General features: G+C 39.1%; 1 protein-coding gene and 1 non-coding gene across 2 annotated transcripts in view; both read left to right on the top strand.

The window, feature by feature from the left end:
* Window positions 1-17,425, top strand: part of LOC138003710 (E3 ubiquitin-protein ligase UBR5-like) — an 86,320-nt gene extending 68,895 nt beyond the window's left edge. Inside the window, exons 34-46 of the mRNA XM_068849915.1 lie at window positions 1,105-1,409; window positions 3,109-3,495; window positions 5,354-5,595; window positions 5,931-6,193; window positions 6,695-6,917; window positions 8,054-8,262; window positions 8,495-8,625; window positions 9,917-10,087; window positions 12,476-12,560; window positions 13,038-13,307; window positions 16,317-16,464; window positions 16,704-16,789; window positions 16,879-17,425. Of these exons, the coding sequence (XP_068706016.1) occupies window positions 1,105-1,409; window positions 3,109-3,495; window positions 5,354-5,595; window positions 5,931-6,193; window positions 6,695-6,917; window positions 8,054-8,262; window positions 8,495-8,625; window positions 9,917-10,087; window positions 12,476-12,560; window positions 13,038-13,307; window positions 16,317-16,464; window positions 16,704-16,789; window positions 16,879-17,091 (2,733 nt within the window). The 3' untranslated portion in view covers window positions 17,092-17,425. The remainder of the gene's footprint in view (window positions 1-1,104; window positions 1,410-3,108; window positions 3,496-5,353; window positions 5,596-5,930; window positions 6,194-6,694; window positions 6,918-8,053; window positions 8,263-8,494; window positions 8,626-9,916; window positions 10,088-12,475; window positions 12,561-13,037; window positions 13,308-16,316; window positions 16,465-16,703; window positions 16,790-16,878) is intronic.
* On the top strand, window positions 15,875-15,948 carry Trnay-aua (transfer RNA tyrosine (anticodon AUA)). Its single transcript has one exon. It is a non-coding gene; the product is annotated as a tRNA-Tyr (tRNA).
* Window positions 17,426-19,847: the final 2,422 nt, after the last annotated feature.

The raw sequence follows: 19,847 nt of genomic DNA, 5'->3' as shown, positions 1-19,847 counted from the left end.
CGAAAAATGAAGGAAAAAATATTTTCCAAACTGTTTTTCCACTTGAACACAAAAAGCGTCAGCTGTTTAGAGTTTAAGTTGACGGGCTATCGCCCTGTAGCCACGTCGGGCCACAGAAGGCGTGCAAAAAATGTTTAGGAGTTAACAGGGCTTGAGCCTGCAATCCAATCAAAAACCAGTGACTGGTCAGCGGTCAAATTAAAAAAAAAAAACAGCTGACCTCGATGAGCTCTAAACTTGAGCCCGCGATATGGTTACGTAGCAGATGGCTTGTTTTGACAGGTGTCAATTGACCATAACTTGGATGTCCAATATCAAAGATGAACGCTGTAAACTAGCTGGAGTGTCCGCTGGAGTATGACCTCGATATGGTCAGGCGATACTGGTGAATTGGGCATACATGGAGGGGCGTACGGTCACCAAAACCAAATTTTCTCACGCAGATGGGTCACCATGTTTTCTTACCAATGGTGCTCGGCCCACGGAGCTCCGCTATTACTGTTTTGCGTTGTTTTCGTCGACATTGCCATTGAAAAACTCTGACCAGGGTGAGAGTTGAACCCACGACCTTCGGGTTAGATCACCGCTGCTCTACCGACTGAGCTACAAGGTCAGACGGGAGCAGGCCGTGGGAACTGAAGATGTTAAAGTCACGGCAATTAACGTGTACAAGTACACGTTTTTATACAATTCATATTTTTTGTCGTTTAAAACCATTTTTACCCATGTAGTTACATGATAGTTCGCCAATATTTTAAAGCTCTAACAAGATGGAGTAATTGCAAAAAACCTTAAGATAGCGGTAAGTTATATTTAGTACTGCCTTTTTCATAGATGTTGCCGTTGTCCTTACTTAAACGTTCTATTGTTATTAAAAGTATTGCGCCAATGTAAAGCCCCTTATTTTCCGTCAGTTGATACCCAGTTGAACCATATGTTTTTACTTTGCACATCCATCTCCCTCAGAAAATTAGCTAGAGGCATGAGGACAGTGTCCATGTTGCCCTTCTGTATTTGTTGTCGGAAATTACATTTCAGCCAAGAAGTTAAACAAGGCAGGTCATTAGCCATGTATGTATTAATTTCCTTGAATTTCTTTTCCAGGTTACTGATCTCCTCAATATCGCTCATAACCCTTCAGACTTGCCAGCTGAGTCCCTGACTCCAAGTTCCTCTTCTTTAATGGAGATCAGTGCCCTTGTGGATCACCAACTCCAAGCATCCTGGAACTGGTTGGTCACAGTTTTGGATTGCACTGAAGCCCAACTGCGATTTGGTTCATCACTCTCTTCTGCAACTGATCCCAACCCGCCTAATTATCCCAAGCCACACAGAGATCGGCGAAATCGCGAAGACCCTTCACTATTGAGAGCCTTTGAAAACAAACGGAAGCGAACTGCAGTGAGACGGTATGGAAAATAAAAAAATAAGGTACAAATTCGAAGAATTTTGAGACCTTTTTGTTCGCCACAAGTGATGCGTGAAACTGTACTGTCGCATTCTTTTGGGTAAAAATTTGTGGTTTAAAAACAAAAAAGATGAAACAGGTTCACCAGGTTCGTCAAATTTCTCTCGTAGATGTAAGGCTCAGCGTTTGTAAGGGGTGATGTAGCAGCTCTCGTAACGTATATTGAGGTTATTTCATGGAAAATGCGCGCGTACGATTTTTATTCACGAGTTGAGTAGTATCAGAAAACTCACTCGTTCTTTTTCTGATACGAAACAACGAGTGATTAGAAATTGTACAAAGCATTTTCCATGCTTTCATAGGTACTAAGGTTGTTTTCGTGGTAGTGTTTGATAGACAAATTTATTTCGCACAAATGGAGTGGGGCGATGAAAGCAATAAACAATGTTTTAAAATCACCCAACCGACAATAATGCATTTACTCTGCGCGATTTATGTAATAAATTTACAACACTTACTGTGTTTCAGATAAATTCCAAAGTAGTCCAAAGTGAAGAGTGTTTTTAGTTCGTCGCTTGTCAAAGATACCGGCGCTTTGGGTTAATTTCCCTTTCCTTGCTTCTTTAGTTGTTTTTGCTTTTGGACTAAAGAACCTCTCTGGCTTCCTCAAATACCAGGTCGTTTGTTATGCTTGCGGAATAGCCCTTTTTCTTCAGTTGTCGTTCCAAGGAAGCCGCTAAACTTCGAAGGAAAGTCGGCTAGTATTCATTGCCGTAAGTGCGACGGAGATGATAAATTGGTTGATGTATTCAGTATTCATTCAGCTCAACCGCTGGAATAACTTCCATTTTCCTGTCTTCGACCTTCGTTTTCGAAAGTCGTTCAAGCAATCGTACATCTCGTTCAGTTTTTTGAGCAGCATTTCTGTTTTCTTGTTCTAAAATAAATTCCTCTACTGAGAAAACAGAGGCAAACCTTCCCTCGGCCATTTTTCAAAGTGCGCGGTTTTTGTGCAACGGCTGTCGCATGACGTTCCATTCGATACATTCATTCATCACTAGTGAAATTTCGTCGTTCGCGTTGCTGATTGGACGAACGATATTTCCTCACAGGGAAATTTTGTCGTTCGTGTTCCTGATTAGCTAATTTTAGAATCAGTACAAATTTTATTCAGTGTGATTTTCGTGGATAAATCTCAGTACCTATGAAATAAAATGTGATTGGCTCGCTACCCTAGCCAAAAACAAAGACTCAACTATTGAAACAATGAATTAGACTTAAAAACAAGAGAAGCTGCTAACAATACCAAACAATAGCAGGTTACGAGAGCTGCTACACTACGGTTTGTAAGCATTGTTGTTCAAATATTTGTGGCATTTATGTAGAGGTTCCATGGGTTTTTATGAATTAGGAGATGTTTGCTAAATCGTGAAATTTCTGTAATGCAAAGCACCATATTTTGTATGCTTTCATTTTGTGGTGACTGTTGAGACTGGACAGGTATTTCATGTCCAGGAGGTAGAATATCCCTTCCCCCCTCCCGGCATTTTATTTACGCAGATGGGATTTGTTCACATAACGAAATGTCTATGACCCTCCGATTACTAGTTTGGATGCTCTACAGAGCTCTAATAGTCTCTTTGAGCTATTGGAGAATCCCTAAGAATGTCTTCAACACGCAAGTTGTCTTTCATTTACAGGAGACATGGCACATCCGGCAGTAGTGTTGACACTGGTCGACAAGATTTCCTTGTCTATATGGTTTCTCTTTTGAGAGGCCATTCAAATGAACATGGAGGCTCTTTACCTCAAATGGATGTCTCCTCGTTGCCACATGTTGCTTATGTGCTTGATGCGTTAGTTTATTACATACGAAATAATCCCAATGCGAGCTCACAGGCCAAGCGATCAAGTGTGGAAAAACCAGTTGATGTTGCTGATACAGCAAATGATGATGAAGGTGGTGATGATGTTGATGATGAGGACACTGCTAATTTCAAACGCGATTCAGAGGAATATGATGACGACACAGATCATGTTGATGACGAGCCTATGCCTACGCCAAGCATACCAGGACATTTGCACAGGTACATTTACGGAGAGTTTCTTGTAACATTTGTTGACTATCTGCTGACTGGATATTAAGTGAGCTGGACTGCTACTGGTCACGCCTATTATCTTAAAGCTACAATCCTGGTCCAAACGGCCACCCCCTTTCCATCGTAATTTTGAAGTTTAATTTGCAAGCCTCCTGTAATTTCCAGTCACAAAACAAACTTAATAAATTGTGTCCCCCACACCCCGTGACCAATGTTGAAGTGCATACCTTTACATTGCGCGCCCACAACACTTCAGTCGCCATTTTCAGTGCCCCCGAATCTCGGAATTCTGTGACTGTCTAGTACTCTATTTCCATCGGTCATGGGCTATATAATTCTGTTTTCAATGGAAAAATAAGCTATGTTTATTAGAATTTCATGTTCTATGATTATTTATGTATGACTTCCTCTTCGCAACAATTCATGGAGTGGAAACGAAAATCGTTGTTGAACCATCTTTTTTCTCTTGGAGTGGCAGCGAGGAGTACCGCAATTATTGAATTGTGATTCCTCGAAGACCAGAGGGCGTTTAACGGCAATAATGATTTAAATCAATGTATTATCATTTTTGGAAAATGACGAAATAATTTCTTGGGCTACATTGCAAAGAATCTTGAACAGCGATTTAACTGTGGGATCGATGATTCTGGTTCAAATAATGTTATGCGTGACGTCTGCTCAAACTGCCAGCACTGAACACAGGCGAACATTTGGATACTGATCTCTATCACAATCTGTAAAAGCCTTTATCTTTTCGCTGTTCATTTCATTTTCCCACCGATAATAAAACTGCGTTTTGTGGAACACAAAAATTCCCGGATGTGAACAAAAACAGAGGCGTGTTTGACTGGGATCCTTTAAACAAGCTCTTTAGAAAAATGTTTGTCTCCAGACACCCAGCAGGGCGGCAGATTAAGGGCACAACTATTTTTGTGAAAAAAAGTGAAAGTGCCCCAAACCTTTTGACCAGGATTGTAGATTTTAGCGTAGACAGGATTTAAAAGCTGTTTGTCTGCTCAAGTACTTTTTTTATGTGTTTTGCGCGAGACAAATGGCCAGTTTTCACACTTTATTCCTATTCCCTCCCCTCCATCTTGGACTACATACAACAAAAGAATCGTTGAGCGAAATAATGTGGCTCTTTGCACTTAAAAATGGAGCATTATCCTTCATTGTTTTCTCATTGATACAGACCTTTCGTAGTAATTGTGGTGAGGCTAAAATATCATGGCACTGCTTAATGAAAAGGTTGACCTTTGCAAAGTATGACAGTATAAAATTGATCTCAATTACCTTCAGGGTAAAAGTTGTTTTTCCTAAGTGAGTCTGAGTTCTGATTGTTTCAATGAAAATTAGTTTTATCCATGTGGAATGGTAAAATTAATTTCTCCAATAAAATTCTACTGTTAGACGCGTTGTGAAAGAGCCAGCTTAAACGAACTAGGGATTGTTCTATCGTGTTACTTAATATAAGCGAATTAATCGTTATTGTAAATGGTTTGAACTCAGGAGTTGTATCATTAATCGAAGTACAATCATCTAGGTGAGCATAGTCCTGAGAAGGACTGCTTAGGGCAAAATTGACTGACGTTTCGACAACCTGAATGGAAGTCATCTTCAGAGTCAAGTGATTTGTGTAATGTCAGTAGATGCTATAAAAAATCGAGTGGTTGATGTGATTGGTCAACTTAGTCGTTATGTTATTAGTCGACTGTCAGTTAAGCCTAAATCACCTCAAAATCATTGCAATATTTTTTTTTAAGAAAAGCTGACGTACCTATTTTTACGTGTTTTTCTTTCTGTCAAACTGATTTCATGTGTGCTTTGGATATTTGTGCACCATTAGCTTTTTCGTACGAACTGATTCCACTACGGTGCTGGGATGTACTCCACCTGACCCATACAAGGCTCCTGTTGAAGAAGCACTGCCTCTTGCTTGCCAGCCACATTTGTTGCACCCAGGAGCACGTAGGGAACAGATGTTTGGTACTGTGCAGGAGGGAGCGGATGGGAGCAGCAGCTGCCCATCTCAAGTCAACACTATGGCGTTATTATCTTCAGGAAGAAGTCAATTAGGACAACAAGGAGGTGTGGCAAAGAGAAGAGAGAAGTTTTTGTAGTTATTTTTCAATTAGTTTTGTGGTTGATTCGTATTTGATTAAACTTTTCCACCAGCAACACTGTAAAGTGTTTGACAGTCCTTTGGTCTTAAGGTGGAACATTCTGTGTTGAATAGATACTTATAAAAAGGTTATTAAACGTTGAAAAAATTACCCCGATTGCATCAATCGCTAATGGATATAAAACAAATTACATAAACATTCCTTTGGGTTTTGTCCAACTGCAATTTAGTAGTTGTGTTGATTCCTCCAGCAACAGCTTACAAGAACTTTAAAATTTGCTTACTTGTCCTTTATTTGCAGCCTCTAAAAGTGACTCTAGTGATGAAGATGAAGCTGTATCTGTTTCACCCACACCTTTTATTTGTAATCGAACGTCTGCAAATTCAATCTTAAGTCGCTGGCGTCTTTGCGTGGAGATGTTCGGCCAGGCCTTTCTCGAAGATGTTGGCTCAGAACCATCCTCTGTGCTGAATGAACTGGGCAGGTTTGATGTCAAGGAGATCAAGTTCAGAAGAGAGATGGAACGATTAAGAAACTCCACTCAGAGGGATTTAACTCTCGAGGTAAATTTGTTTTTGGAGGTAATTTGGACAAAAGCACCAACGGGAAAGAGAGCAGTTCTTCAAAAATAGTGTCAAAACCAGCGAGCAAATCGGGATTTATAGGACAAAGTTATTTCATAACTTAGTTAAGAAACTGAGGGATTATTTCCTATCAATGTCGTCGATGTAAATTATAAGTTATGATAGAATCTCATTTAAATTGTACAATTATAGAATTAAAATTACTTCAAAATATGCTAGTGCTTTTGCTACTACTGAACATTGAAAGTTTGCTAAGTATATTAATGCACTTACTTTGTATAAGCTAGTTAGTTATTTGTGTATAACTGCTTTGTGACTAACTTGTAGGTGTTATTATATATTCTTTTGAACTCTAACTAAGATTGTAACATAACAGTAGTCAGTCAGAATGCGCGGAAAGAACCTCCCAGTCAGCTTGCTGTGAAGTCATTATTGAGCAAGAGTGACGTGTAGTTTAACACTTATTTTGCCTTCACTTAGGTTGAACGTGACCGTTTGACTTTGATACAACAAACTATTCGGCAGCTCAATACTCAGTTTGGGCGTAGAGGGCCTAGGTCCCGTCCAATGACCATACACAGAGTCAAGGTCACATTCAAGGATGAACCTGGTGAGGGGACTGGAGTAGCAAGGAGCTTTTACACGGCTATTGGAGAGGCATTTTTATCGGGAGAAAAGTTACCTTCCCTTTTCACAAGTAAAAGTGAGTTTTAATCTACTGTATTCAATGATGGACTGGATTGAGAGCAAACTGGCTGTTTGTGAGCTGAGCTTACTTAAATAGGAGCGAGGATGGCAAAGTCGGTTAGTGCGTGGCCTTGGTGCAAGAGGTCCTGAGTTCGATTCCCACATACTTGTTTCGACTTCTTTCCGTTCTGTGTAGCTTAAGTAGCTTTAAATAATTAAAATGGGGTACTGATAGCGAGGGGGGAGTAAAATGAGCGCACCGTCTTCCTCACGTTTGTCAGTTGAATTACTGTTACGAGTTATCGACGTTAAATATGATTGCTTTACTTTACTTTACTTTACTTTACTTTAATAGTAGTTAGGAGAAATAGAAGGGCATTTGCATTTGGTCAGAGAAAACTAATATATGGATATTAGTTTTTTTTCTTGTTCCCAGCCCCCGGCTCCAAACTGTTTCAGTGGCGCCAGTGCCCTCTTTATCACGCTGCAGAATTTAAGGGATTGCCCAGGGCTCATGCTACAACAAGTTGCAAAATTGTTGAGACACTTTCATTAAAAAACACCTTTTCTAACTTCCAATACTCGGCGTATCTAGAATTTAAACCTTTCCCACTTCCTCTCCCCTCTCCCCCTTTCAATGTTGACTGCTTAAGTTCCCAACATTTTTTTGTCTCGCTAGCAACACTGATAAGGGGGGAAGGGGGGCTGCAGTGTGAGAGATAATAGGGAAATTAATAACGCCCCAAGAAGGTGAAGTGTCTCCACTATTTTTGCAACTTGTTGTAGCAGTGCAATTAAAAAGTCAGAGCTTTTTGGTTGAGGTGTAGTTGTTCTGGCTAGACTTTGACCCAACTGATATCCATTCTGTCAGTTGTTCTTGTACTATGCTTTTCGCCAACCCGAGAGATCAGTTTAGAGGGTATTATTAGTCACAATGGTGAAATTAGCTTGAAGGTGCATAAAATGTGGCCCAAGAGGCTGCTCGAGTTATAAAGCTCAATTTCTTTCAAAGACAAAATCTGCCGTTGTCCAACTTGCTTTGGTAGAGTTTTCAAAACAGAGTAAATCTTTGGTTACTTTACAAGCATGCAAACTTACGTTTGTCAAACGTGTTTCTAACACAAGATACTGTTAAATTTTCTTGTGAAACAGACCTTGTGCAGCGAATCCGACGAGCCACAAGTAACCGATACAAGCGTGACCGTGATGGAAGACGGCAGCTATCTGCTGATGCGCGACCATTCCATTTCAGTGGAAACAGTAGTAACAATGTTGCTGATGCAGAGGATGGTGAACCACTGCCTTATCACAGACAGTCATTAGGAGAACGTCTCTATCCACGCGTTCATGCCTTACAGCCTGTGAGTAATTTTAATGACCTGTGTCAACCACCGTGGTTATGTTTAGGCACCTCATGGGTATGTGATTCAGTCACCTTAGGCTAGGCTCTTGGGGAGCATTCCTTTCGTTGCCTCAAACAATCCTCGGTAAACTAAAGAGTTTTAAAACAATGTTAGACGTGAGAGTCAATAAGCAATAATGCATGATGTTCTGTGAGGTTTATCATCATTCAGCTATTGTTCGCATATTCAGGCCCTTGCTAGCAAGATCACTGGCATGTTATTGGAGCTATCACCAGCACAGTTACTGCTACTCTTAGCAAGTGAAGACACCTTAAAACAAAGAGTGGATGAAGCGGTTGAGCTGCTTTTGGTTTCTGGGAAGTAAGTACGGAATAGTGATAATGATGATGATGATGATGATGATGATAATGATGATAATAGTAATAATAATAGTAATAGTAATAGTAGAGCGGTTTTCAAATGAGTGTCGAAAATAATAAGATAATTGCTTTGGTTTATGATTACTTCACTCAGTGATTGGTTCAACGTTCTCGCGCCACTTTTTCAACCAATCAGAAGTGAAACCAAAACCAATCGTGGCTCACGCGTGCACATTTTCCCGCGCTTTGTGTCGGCTACGTGTAATTACTTCTAGTTTTGATTGGTTTACTGGATTGTCTCCGTCCTTTTTGATTGGCCAAAGTAATTACTTTGGTTTTGGTTTTACTACACCTGTTTGAAAATCGCTCTAATAATAATAGTAATAATAATAATAATAATAATAATAATAATAATAATAATAATGTAGACCTTCAGGACACAGACATTAGAATCGAGAATGTGACCGCCAGAATTTCTTAGTTTTCGTAATTTTAATTTGTTTGTTTGTTTGTTTGTTTGTTTTTTCTGACTGATATTATCTGCATATATATGTATATATATATATATATTTTTTATTTATTTATTTATTTATTTATTTTTTAAATAAGAGTGGCTTTTCTTTAAGGAGCTTATCTTTATTTCCAATTTTTTTTAGTTAGAATGCTATCATGACATGAATTTTTCTTACTACAAATAAGAATATCTTCGTAAGTTTGTGCTTCATACTAGTCTCTTTTGTAATGGAAATGAATTATAGTAGGTTTTAATAGTTTTTTTTCTCTTTTTTTTTTTTACTTCTTACTTGTAAATAGCAATTCTGCTTGGAATATGTTAATAAAGGGATTATTATAATAATGATAATAATAATAGTAATAATAATAGTAATAATAATAATAATAATAATAATAATAATAATAATAATAATAATAATGATAATATCATCATCATCATCATCATCATCATTTCTTCGTGGAGATATTTAGTTTTCTCCCGCCCTATGTTTTACCAGTTCGTTGACGTTAACAAATATAAGTAAAGCAATCGCGCCTTACCCTTTGATGTAATTGATATAGAAAAATGAGGGACATTACAGGTCTTGCATTTTATTTTGGTGTTTTGCAAAAGGCCCTCAGTGTGGAAAATTGTGCGAAAGATTGAAAAATTGCCAACATTTGATGGAAAATTGTCAATCCGTCTGGGTAACCCCGATTTCCGAGGGGATGGGGTGAGACCACTCACATTCGTGCCATGTCATATATCTGATGTAATGAGAGGGAGATTTGTTTTATAGGAAAGCCAGTAATGATGGTGAAGAAAATGCTTCAAACTCTGGTATGGAGATTGACGACTGCGAGGATGACACATCACCGTTGTTCTTCCAACCAGGCAAACTCGGTTTTTACTCTCCGCGACCAGGCAAAGGCACAGATGAGAGGCTGAATTGCTTTAGGAATGTTGGCAGGTACATGTGCTGTGGTTTAATTTTATTCTTTTTTTGAAAATTTGTTTTACACAAATATACAACATTAACATGAAGTACCCATAATGCTGTTTACAGACGCAAAAATTTTATTCTTAGCTTCATTTTCTTCTTAAACCAGCTTATTTAGCGGCTTACTTACCAGCTGCCTGAAAAGGTATTTTTACTGGGTTGCCGTATGGCCGGTCAGTCAGAATCTGAGTGGAATTTCTCCGTTTATTATTTTTTTCCGTGCCAAGAAAATGGCAAAGTTGCGCAATAGGTCTTTCCTGTCACTCCCCTGCTAAGTATTGTATTTGTGCGTAGAGTCGTCTTCGCGTATTTTTGGTAGGTTTCAGGGGGTAGTAGAAATGCCTAGATTTTATCCGGGGGACACAGTAGAACACTTACGGCGCGTTGGATTGACCCTGTTCCAGAATAAGAATACGTGGAGTGATGATTAAAACGGTATGTTTGGTGCGTTTCGAAGCAGCAAGGATAATAAAAATATGTTTAAAATAGCATGTTATCAAATGTTTGACAATTTTAGTGTGAATCCGTAAAAACTAAGGATTCCTAACTTATATTCCATATATTCCTATTCCGGAATACGGTCAATCGACCGCACCCTTAGTTAACCTGCAATGGCGTTAAAGTAACACGAATGGCGTTTTATTTGATCTTTGAACAAAGTATACCCTTATGGAGCTCAAGAATGGAACGTCAATTGGATAAACAAGACAGGCGGTGAAAAAGAGATAATTAGAACCTTAAGAGCGACGAGTAATGGGCTTCGACAACAATTGCGTTTTGCCGTTGGATATTTTACGAAATTTGGTGTTATGTACAACACGAACGCCTTGAATGCATCTGTGTTTACTGAAGTTTCATTTCAGTTGTCTGTCTGTTTCATTTATTTTGTACTTCACTCTGCGCAGTCTTGTGGCGCCTTCAACAGTGTTCCAGATAAGAGTTGGGTCTCGGGTAAATAACCTGACAAAGAAGGCTTCCTGACCTGACAGTTGAAATGTAAATGATCAGTTAAATATTTCAACAAATTTTAAAAACCGACGTTTCTTTGCGAAAAAGTACGTTGTGGTCAAAGGACCACTGCTGGACAACGTTTGGGTGACCCCTCAAATGGTCTGCATGACCTCCATTTGAGAAAATGAACTGGAACGTCCAACACGTCCGACAGGCAACCCAGTTATTTATTCTTACTGCCTGTAGGGTTAGTGAAAATAACAGGTTTCGAATTGTCCGCGTTTTGATGTTTCCGGTTGCTGCTTTAATAATTAAATCATTTCCTTTACTTTCTTCTGTAGAAAAATTAATTGCCTAACTAATGAATTCCACGGTAAATTTTGCGCTAAAAACCGATATCGTATGAGTCACGAAGTATGATATCGGTTTTTCGAGTGAAATTTACTTTGGAATTCAATGAATTGTAATGAATTTCGTTTCTGTTCCAGACATAGGTCCTCCAGGCATCATGTAACCTTATCAGAGCTTCTAAAGATATGCCAAAAATTGCACTACAGAGAAAAAAGTAGCCCTAAGCAAATAAAAAGAAACACTCAGCTTTAAGTTTATATCCCTCCAATGCTTGACTTGAATAACTGCGTAGCCACCAGTGTGGACCACAGATATCATTATGTCAAACTGGATTGAAACCAGCAAAAAAATGCAGAAAGAAAACATCTTCCAAACCGTTTTTCACCGAAAAGTGTTGACTGTGTAATGTAAGAACTATAGTTGATGTAGTATGGCCGTGTAGCTGCGTCGAGCCACAGAAAGGGCGCAAATGTAAAGCCTCGCTTATGTTTAGGTGAATTAACCTGGGTTGAGCCTGCAATCCAATCGAAAACCAGTACCTGGTCAGCGGTCAGGGGCCTGGGGTGGCCGTAGGGGGTGAAGGCTACAATAGCTGAAACAACCCAAACCTTTACAAAAGTGCTAACCTTAGGCCTAAACAATGGGCTTTAGATCATGTTTAGGCCTAAGGTCGGCCTTTTTGTATGGGTTTGGGTTGTTTCAGTTTTGTTGTTCCAGGCCCCTCACGTCCAAGGGCACTTTGAGATATGGAAACAAGTCTTTACCACGTATGTGCGGACGGACGGTCGATGACGTCATGGCTATTAAACCAAGATTTCTCGCATCGATGGGCTACCATATTTTCTTAACAGTGGTGCTCCGCGCGCGCGTGTAGCTCCGCCAAAGACTAAAACCAGTTACACCTGCCTGTCTAATGTATGGCTTGCGTAGTGGACTAAGAAATATCTCGTGAAAAGGATTTTTCTTTGTTCCCTCTGCAGGTGAGGGTTTAGCTTATTGCTGGTATTTTGTTCTGTGATGTTTGTATTAACAAAATTCTTTCCGCTTACAATAAAGGATCATGGGTCTGTGCCTCCTGCAAAATGAACTGTGTCCAATCAACCTCAACAGACATGTGATCAAGCACATCTTATCCAGGAGGGTATGGCAGTTTTGACACATTTATCGTTTTTTATAGTCGGGTTATTTCTTTTTATGGCAAAGATCAATCTAGTTGAATATGCATACCAATGCCAAATACAAAAGGAATATCTTAACTGCATTTCCTCATTTGGGTAGACTTTCAAAAGATGATCGCACTTTGTTTTTCTCTGTGTATCTTACCGTTTCCCCTTCTTAGATGGCATTTGTAAACTGTGGAAGCAATAAACATCACGAGTTTGTGTTACATTTTTTTGTCCAGAGCTGGAAAAATTTGGAAGTCTTTAAAGAGTTCGTCAGTAAAGAATCGTTTTTCTTCGTGTTGTTGCCCTTGGGTTCTTTCATTTTGGTACATTATTTTTGTGATGATGATTAGTTTTAGGGTGAGATGTACCAGCCAGGTTTCCATTGCTACTGACGTTAGCAGGATTGTTTGCTGCACTCACATCGTTCTTTTGAAATATTTGATCTTCTTTAGATTGGTTGGCACGACCTTGCATTCTTTGATCCTATGCTTTATGAAAGCCTGCGTAAACTAATCGTTGAAGCCGCTTCTCCTCATGCTGAGGAAACATTTAAAGCTCTGGACTTAACATTTAGCGTCCAGGTGACTGCAGAGGAAAGCGAGGGTCAGGTAGAGTTGGTTAAAGACGGAAAGAATGTTGCCGTGTGTCCTTCAAATGTCCATGATTATGTGCGGTTATATGCTGAGCAAAGGATGCTGGGCTCTAACATTAAAGCTCTTCAAGTAAGGATGGCATTGATTTTTCTTTTGCTTTTTTTCGTATTAAGAGGGATACAGTATTTTGATGTGAATTTTTCAAGACGATAGCTCCTTAAATTGTTCTCAAACTTTGACATTTACTGGCTGTTGTTGTACCAGCAAAGTGAAACTGTTGTGGATCATGTACTCGACTTTTGCTTAGGAGACAACATAAATGTTGGTAGTGTCCGTTTTCATGGTGTAAAGGAAATTGCTTTGAATCTGGGGTCGATATTTAGAGCGTACAACATGAAGCAGTGTTTTATGATGTTATACGGGAGAAAGATCAGTGAAAGCATCCCTGGTTGCTAGATTATAGTATAGCTCGAACGCTATCTTGAAATGAATCCTGTTGATCATAAACCAGGAAATGCACGTTCTTTATTGTTTTCAGGTGTACGTAAGATTACCCTTCAGTGGGAAGCTCGAACTAATTATTCCGCCTCTGAAAACATTGTTTTCGCTTGGTCCTATAGGGGTATCTTTGTTTATTTGTCTACATTTTTTGCCTCATTAACACAGGGCTATCGTTTTGAAAGTGCATTGCATAGTGAGCTATCTATGAAAATTTGAACACAATATTCCAGATAATTTCTGAGCAATGGTGCCTTTTACAAAGAATGTATTGGATCATAAGCGCTTTTGTCACCCAAGAATTTCTTAGTTTTTGATGGCTAATAACCGGCCCGTTATCAAAGCTAAAAGGCTTAAAATTTTATATTTAAGGTGGCTCAAACCAGTCTCAACTTTTTCACGAGAGCTTGTTATTAAAAGGATTGACACTACAACACTTTATCACTTAACAGCAATGTTATGGTACCATGTAAAACATCAATTATTGCTGAACAAGATGCAGTCAGTTTTGTGACGTTACAAGTTACCATGGCAACAGGAAAGCCTTGCAAAAACACCCTATATTTTGGGTTTAGTTGCTCATATCTATTGCAAAAAAGTAATCAGCAGGCCAAGATGAAACTCTCTGCAAAGTTTTAAAAAATTCTGTGGAGCGGATTCAGAGCTGCCTTAAAATTTCAATTAGTTAAGGTGGCCCTAATTCGCTCCACAGAATTTGCAGAAAGTTTTATTCTGTCATGCTGATTACATTTCAGAAATAAAAAATGGGAGGTTATCGTGTTTGTTTTTGAGATATGAGCAGCCAAAGCCAAAGTATGGGATGTTTTTGCAGGGCTTTCCTGTTGCCACGGTAACGTTTTACGTCACAAAAAAACCTGAATCTGTAATAATGGTAATATGGTACCATAACATTGCTTTTAAGTGTTGTAGTGTCAATCCTTCTAATAAGAACTTTTCTTTCAAATATTGAAACTGGTTTGGGCCTTCTTAAATAATGTTTAAAAAACGAGCAGCAGTAATTTATCAGGTTTAAAAACACGAGGCGTAGCAAAGAAAATAAGGAAATAAAATAATCTTATCCGTGGAGTGGATTTGAACACGGAGCTTCTACTCTATAGGAACCGCTTCTTTCGGCTTTACCACTGAAGACCAAGACAGCGCTTTCTCAAAAAAACAATTATTGTAGTTTCCCGTAGAATGTCGCTGCTGAAGAATTATTAGGCCTAAGCAAGATTAAAAATTTAAGCCTAAGCTTAGATTTTGAATTTTTTAGCTTTGTCGTGAAGTTTGGAAATCGACCTTCCGCAGTGTTTCATATTGTTTGTTGCCTAGTGATAATACAGCATTATCAAATAGTGTTTAAAATATTGTCCCTGAGCAGCTACAGCGGTGTGGCGGTCAAGTGGTTAGGTGACGGGTTAACAATGAACGTTTCCAGGTTCGAGTCCTACGTTGGAGGTATATCTATGACAAAATTCAATGATCAGTATTTGAATTAAAAGCGTCCAAGTCATGAAAGCATCAATACAAAGCTGAATGGCGACAAGCCGATTCTGCAAATGGCCATCACGGAAAGAGGCTTAATACAGAGAGGCATAACGCAAAAAGGATAACGCAATTAGGCATAACGCAGAGCCGTGACGTAAAGAGGCATAACTTAAACAGGAAGAAAAAGTTCGATAGCGATTGTATGCCCTTTCCCTTGAACAAGCGATTGACGTTTTCTTTTAGAGCTGAAATTATTTACGGAGTACACAACTAGTCTCCATTCTTCAAAGGGCTTTTGCGTTATGCCTGAGCGTTATGGCTATTTTGCGTTATGCCTTTTGCGCTATGCATTTCTGCCTTATGCCTTTTTGCGTTATTCCTCTTTACGTTATGGCTATTTACGTTATGCCTCTTTGCGTTATGACGGTTTGCGTTATGGCTATTTACGTGATGCCTCTTTCCGTGATGGCCATTCAGCTTTGGATTGATGCATTTACGATTTGCACGATTTTATTTCAAATAGTGATCATTGAATTTTGTCATGGATAAACCTCCATACCTACGTCGATACACTTGGGTTGCCTTTCAATACATATATGATCATTTCTCATAATCCATATCAAATGGAAATTTCAGTGATCCAGATGAAATTTCAACCCAGGACCCTCTGTGATCTGGTCGAATGAGCAGCATGTCACCCTTGCTCACCAGTGTTCAGTAGCTCAGTGGTGAGAGCATCCGACTATATCACGGAGGGTCGTGGGTTCAAATCCCATCTGGCACAAGGATTTTTTCTGAATTTCCAATAGTTGCAGTTGCAACAAACATGTATAATTATATCAAACTTCAGATGGTATGGGAGAAGGTTTAGGACCTTGCGTAAACATATTCAATTTGCAGGTAAAGTGAACCCAATGGATTTTCAGTTTATAAATTCCCCCATGTACAGAATTTACATATAGATGGTTTGCCACCAATCTCTTGAGACTTGGGTGACAATGGTGTAATGTACAATTGCTGGTGGATCAACAAAAGAAGCTAATAAGAGATCTTTTGTTTTCGTCCAATAACATGGCAGCAGTGACGTCATCAATACCTGCTATGGGAATGAAGCGTTGATCTTATTTACTGTATTCATTGTTTTCATTGTAGTCTCTGCGCAATGGTGTACTTGATGTTTTGCCCTTGTCAGCATTCGATAACCTAACAGCTGAGGATTTCCGCCTTTTGTTAAACGGCTGTGGAAAAGTGAATGTTCAGCATCTGATGAGTTACACATCATTTAATGATGAAACAGGAGGTACACAAACATTGCCTGAAATAGTACCCTTGAAAACAACCTATTTTACAAACTTTCAAAGCTAGAAAGATCCTTTTTTTATATATTCCCCTACATTTGTTAACTGCTGCACCCCGTTATTCAATGACTGAGAATTGTTTTAGGCTTTTTATTTAAATGCAGAAATGGAGGTGCCGATTTGTAGGAATTAGGGGGTAAATTGAACAGGCAACATTGAAAGGCAAATGGTCGTTTTTTAGGTGCTGGAGCTGATAAACTGCTCAAGTTTAAGAAATGGTTCTGGTCTATTGTGGAGAAAATGACCAATAAGGACAGGCAAGACTTGGTAAGGTTGATTTGTTTAAAATGTTTGACTTCGGTTTTAGACGTATTGCTAATTACCAAGGAGTTTAAGTCTAATATGTTTCTCCCAAGGTGTACTTCTGGACCTCAAGCCCTGCTTTGCCTGCAAGTGAGGAAGGCTTTCAACCTAAACCATCTGTTACCGTGAAACCAGCTCATGACCATCAACTTCCTACAGCAAACACCTGCATATCTCGATTGTATATTCCACTTTATTCGTCTCGTAGTATTCTCAAGAGCAAGCTTCTTCTGGCAATCAAGACAAAAACATTCGGATTTGTGTAGATTGAGAGTGCTATGACTATTTTTTGCAACTGTTAAAAGCAATAATGATCTGGATATTCATCTTTAAGGCAGTATGTCAGTTAGGCATATCCTTGCTATTTTTTTTTTAAGAATAGTGTTTGACTGGTACTAGCAGTGTCCGTTGTCAATTGAATTAAGTTGATGGGTCGCGAAAGACAGGAGTTGCTGCATGCAGCTTCAACCTCTAGGATCCATGCCTGCCTGAGTTGCATTTCTCTTTGCCATTTTTAACTTTCTTGGATACAAGTGAAGAAAATTTTATCCCTTGTCTATCTTAGGAAGGCCACTCATTAAATCATGAATCAGGGCTGTAGTTGACATTATTTTAGTTGATCATGATAATTTTTAGTGCAGTGGTCACCACACATAGCCCGTCTGGATGTGTGAGCGGGCGGGGAGTGATTCAGGGGTCAATCCTGCACTGAGAAGCATCAGTTTTTGGAAACGTTTTCTTGTGTTTGAGGGCCTACTGACGTGTTTTGGGGGGTGTGTTGCTAAGGATGTAATGGTTAAGTAATTTGAGAGAATTTTGCATTATTATGGTCAGTTTCCAACTTTGGTAAACCATTACCCTAAATATGACACCGTCGTGTCACGCCCATGGTCACGTGACCAATAAATATATAATCAGTGGTTTGATAATTTGTATTCGTTTTTGCATCCAGCCAAGCATGGTTTTCTATTTATTATGTAAAATGTTATTTTTAAACAGATAAACGATACTGAAAACCCATAACATTTTCAAAAAAGATGATTTGAAAAAACCAATGCTTGAATATTCTTGGCTTTCACTCAGGTGACCAACAGCCGTGTTTTTCAACGAAAATAAAAGAAGACGTTAGCATAATAATAGAGTTCAATTCCCGGAGGATTGGATCGGGACACCAACATGGCCGCCATTTCATTGTTTGGGGACACCAACATAGCGGCCGTGACGTCATGTGAAATCCAAGAATATTCTGTATTTGGGGGTAAAACGTGCCATATAAAAAAAATCAATTCAATTTAAAAAAAACCGCCGGAAATTTAGCTTTTTCTCAAACCGGAAGTCCGTTCGTTTACGCTTGCGCAGTTGATCTGAAAGAGAGCTCTAGGGAGGACGAGGAAAAACTTTCGATGCAAACAACAATTAAGAGATTGTTATCAAATTTTCCAGGTCGGTGAGTGGGTTTTCTGGTCAGCTCACGATATGATGACGTCAGTTACCGGAAGTAACATTTCACTTCCTTAGCAACGCGCGAAAAATCTGTCTGTGGGCCCTTAATGCTTTCAAGTAATGCAAAAATATGCTTCTCTTATTAACTGAAAGGGAAAGTTGGACACAAGCCCTCAGCGCTCACACGGTTTCTGCAGCATTAAGCACCTGAAAGCCACCAACAAACCCCTGGACAGGATGCGAGTCCATCTCAGTGCCACTCTCTGTTAGCCCGATGTAGCCAACGTGACCACAGACAAAGACGACACAGGAAAGAACTACATCGGGCTAACAGAAAGAACATTCAAACAACGATATACGCAACATAATCTAACATTCCGCAACAGAAAATACGCTAGCCGCACCGAATTAGCCACGCACTCTGGAAAAAACAAGGACAACGAGAAAAACTACAAGAGAAGCTGGTCTGTCATCTCTTCAGCAAGCGCCTACAACAACATTTCCAAACGATGCAATCTTTGCCTAACTGAAAAACTCCACATCATTAAAGCCGACAAGGCAAGACATGAATTACTTCAAATACTTCCTAGTTAACATCGATCTCAGATTACAATAGATTCAGTAGAATGATAAAGATTGAGTATCCAACGGTGATGCCACTTGCGAGGAGGATCCAAAAGGATACAAAACGTCTTGACTCAGATAAGTTAATAGGAAGAATGAAAAAATGAGTCGCTGGCGAACTTCTCACAGGTCTGGTATATTATAATCTCGTGTAAACGTTTCGCCCTTCGGGCTTCCTCAGTACACGCTAAAAACTAAAAACTAAAAATACTTGGTACAACTGAACTTGCGCTATTTATACAAAACTATGAACCAAAAGGTGTAAAATGTTTAAAATTACAAAAAAATTATAAAAAATCACAATAATATGTCATGTAATACGTGCGGTTTGAATACATCGAGTGGACAATACGTGAGATAAGAAATAGTTAGCTCTATTCCGAAAAAGGCGTTAATCACCAGACATCGAAACTAATAATTTTAAATAAACAACAGGACTTTGTAAATCATGCAATCAGGTGGCGAAATGATGAGCCCAGGGCCCCTAAAAAGTAATAGAATCCCTGAACAGGGCCTGTGAGAATGCCGATCTGCACGGCGTAACTGGGAAAAAAAAAACAAAAAAAAACAAAGCCCAACTGGTTGCACAATTACTCCAGTGAATGATTAATTAAACCTTATTCTATTTTTGGAATTAAACTCGGATCTTTTGTTCAAGCCGTAAGGTTGGAGGGTGCATAACTGTGCGCACCAAAAAGCCTCTCTTGTAAGTAAAACCATGGCCATATCATCAGTAGTGTCATTAACAATCTTTTCAATAACAATGAACTCAAAGTCAGACATGTGATGTTCTTTTCTATTGAAATGGACGGCCAATTCACACGTGGCCTTGTTGGTCAACATAGCCGATTTGTGATTACGAAATCTGACCTTGAATTCATTCGATGTTGAACCTACGTATTGAATCTTGCATGTTTTACAGGTGACTAAATAGATGACATTCTTCGACCTACAA

The sequence above is a fragment of the Montipora foliosa genome, chromosome 5 (assembly GCF_036669935.1).
Source record: "Montipora foliosa isolate CH-2021 chromosome 5, ASM3666993v2, whole genome shotgun sequence".
NCBI lineage: Eukaryota > Metazoa > Cnidaria > Anthozoa > Scleractinia > Acroporidae > Montipora > Montipora foliosa.
Note: the sequence above shows the minus strand (reverse complement) of the source record. Positions and strands in the feature narration are given on the sequence as shown.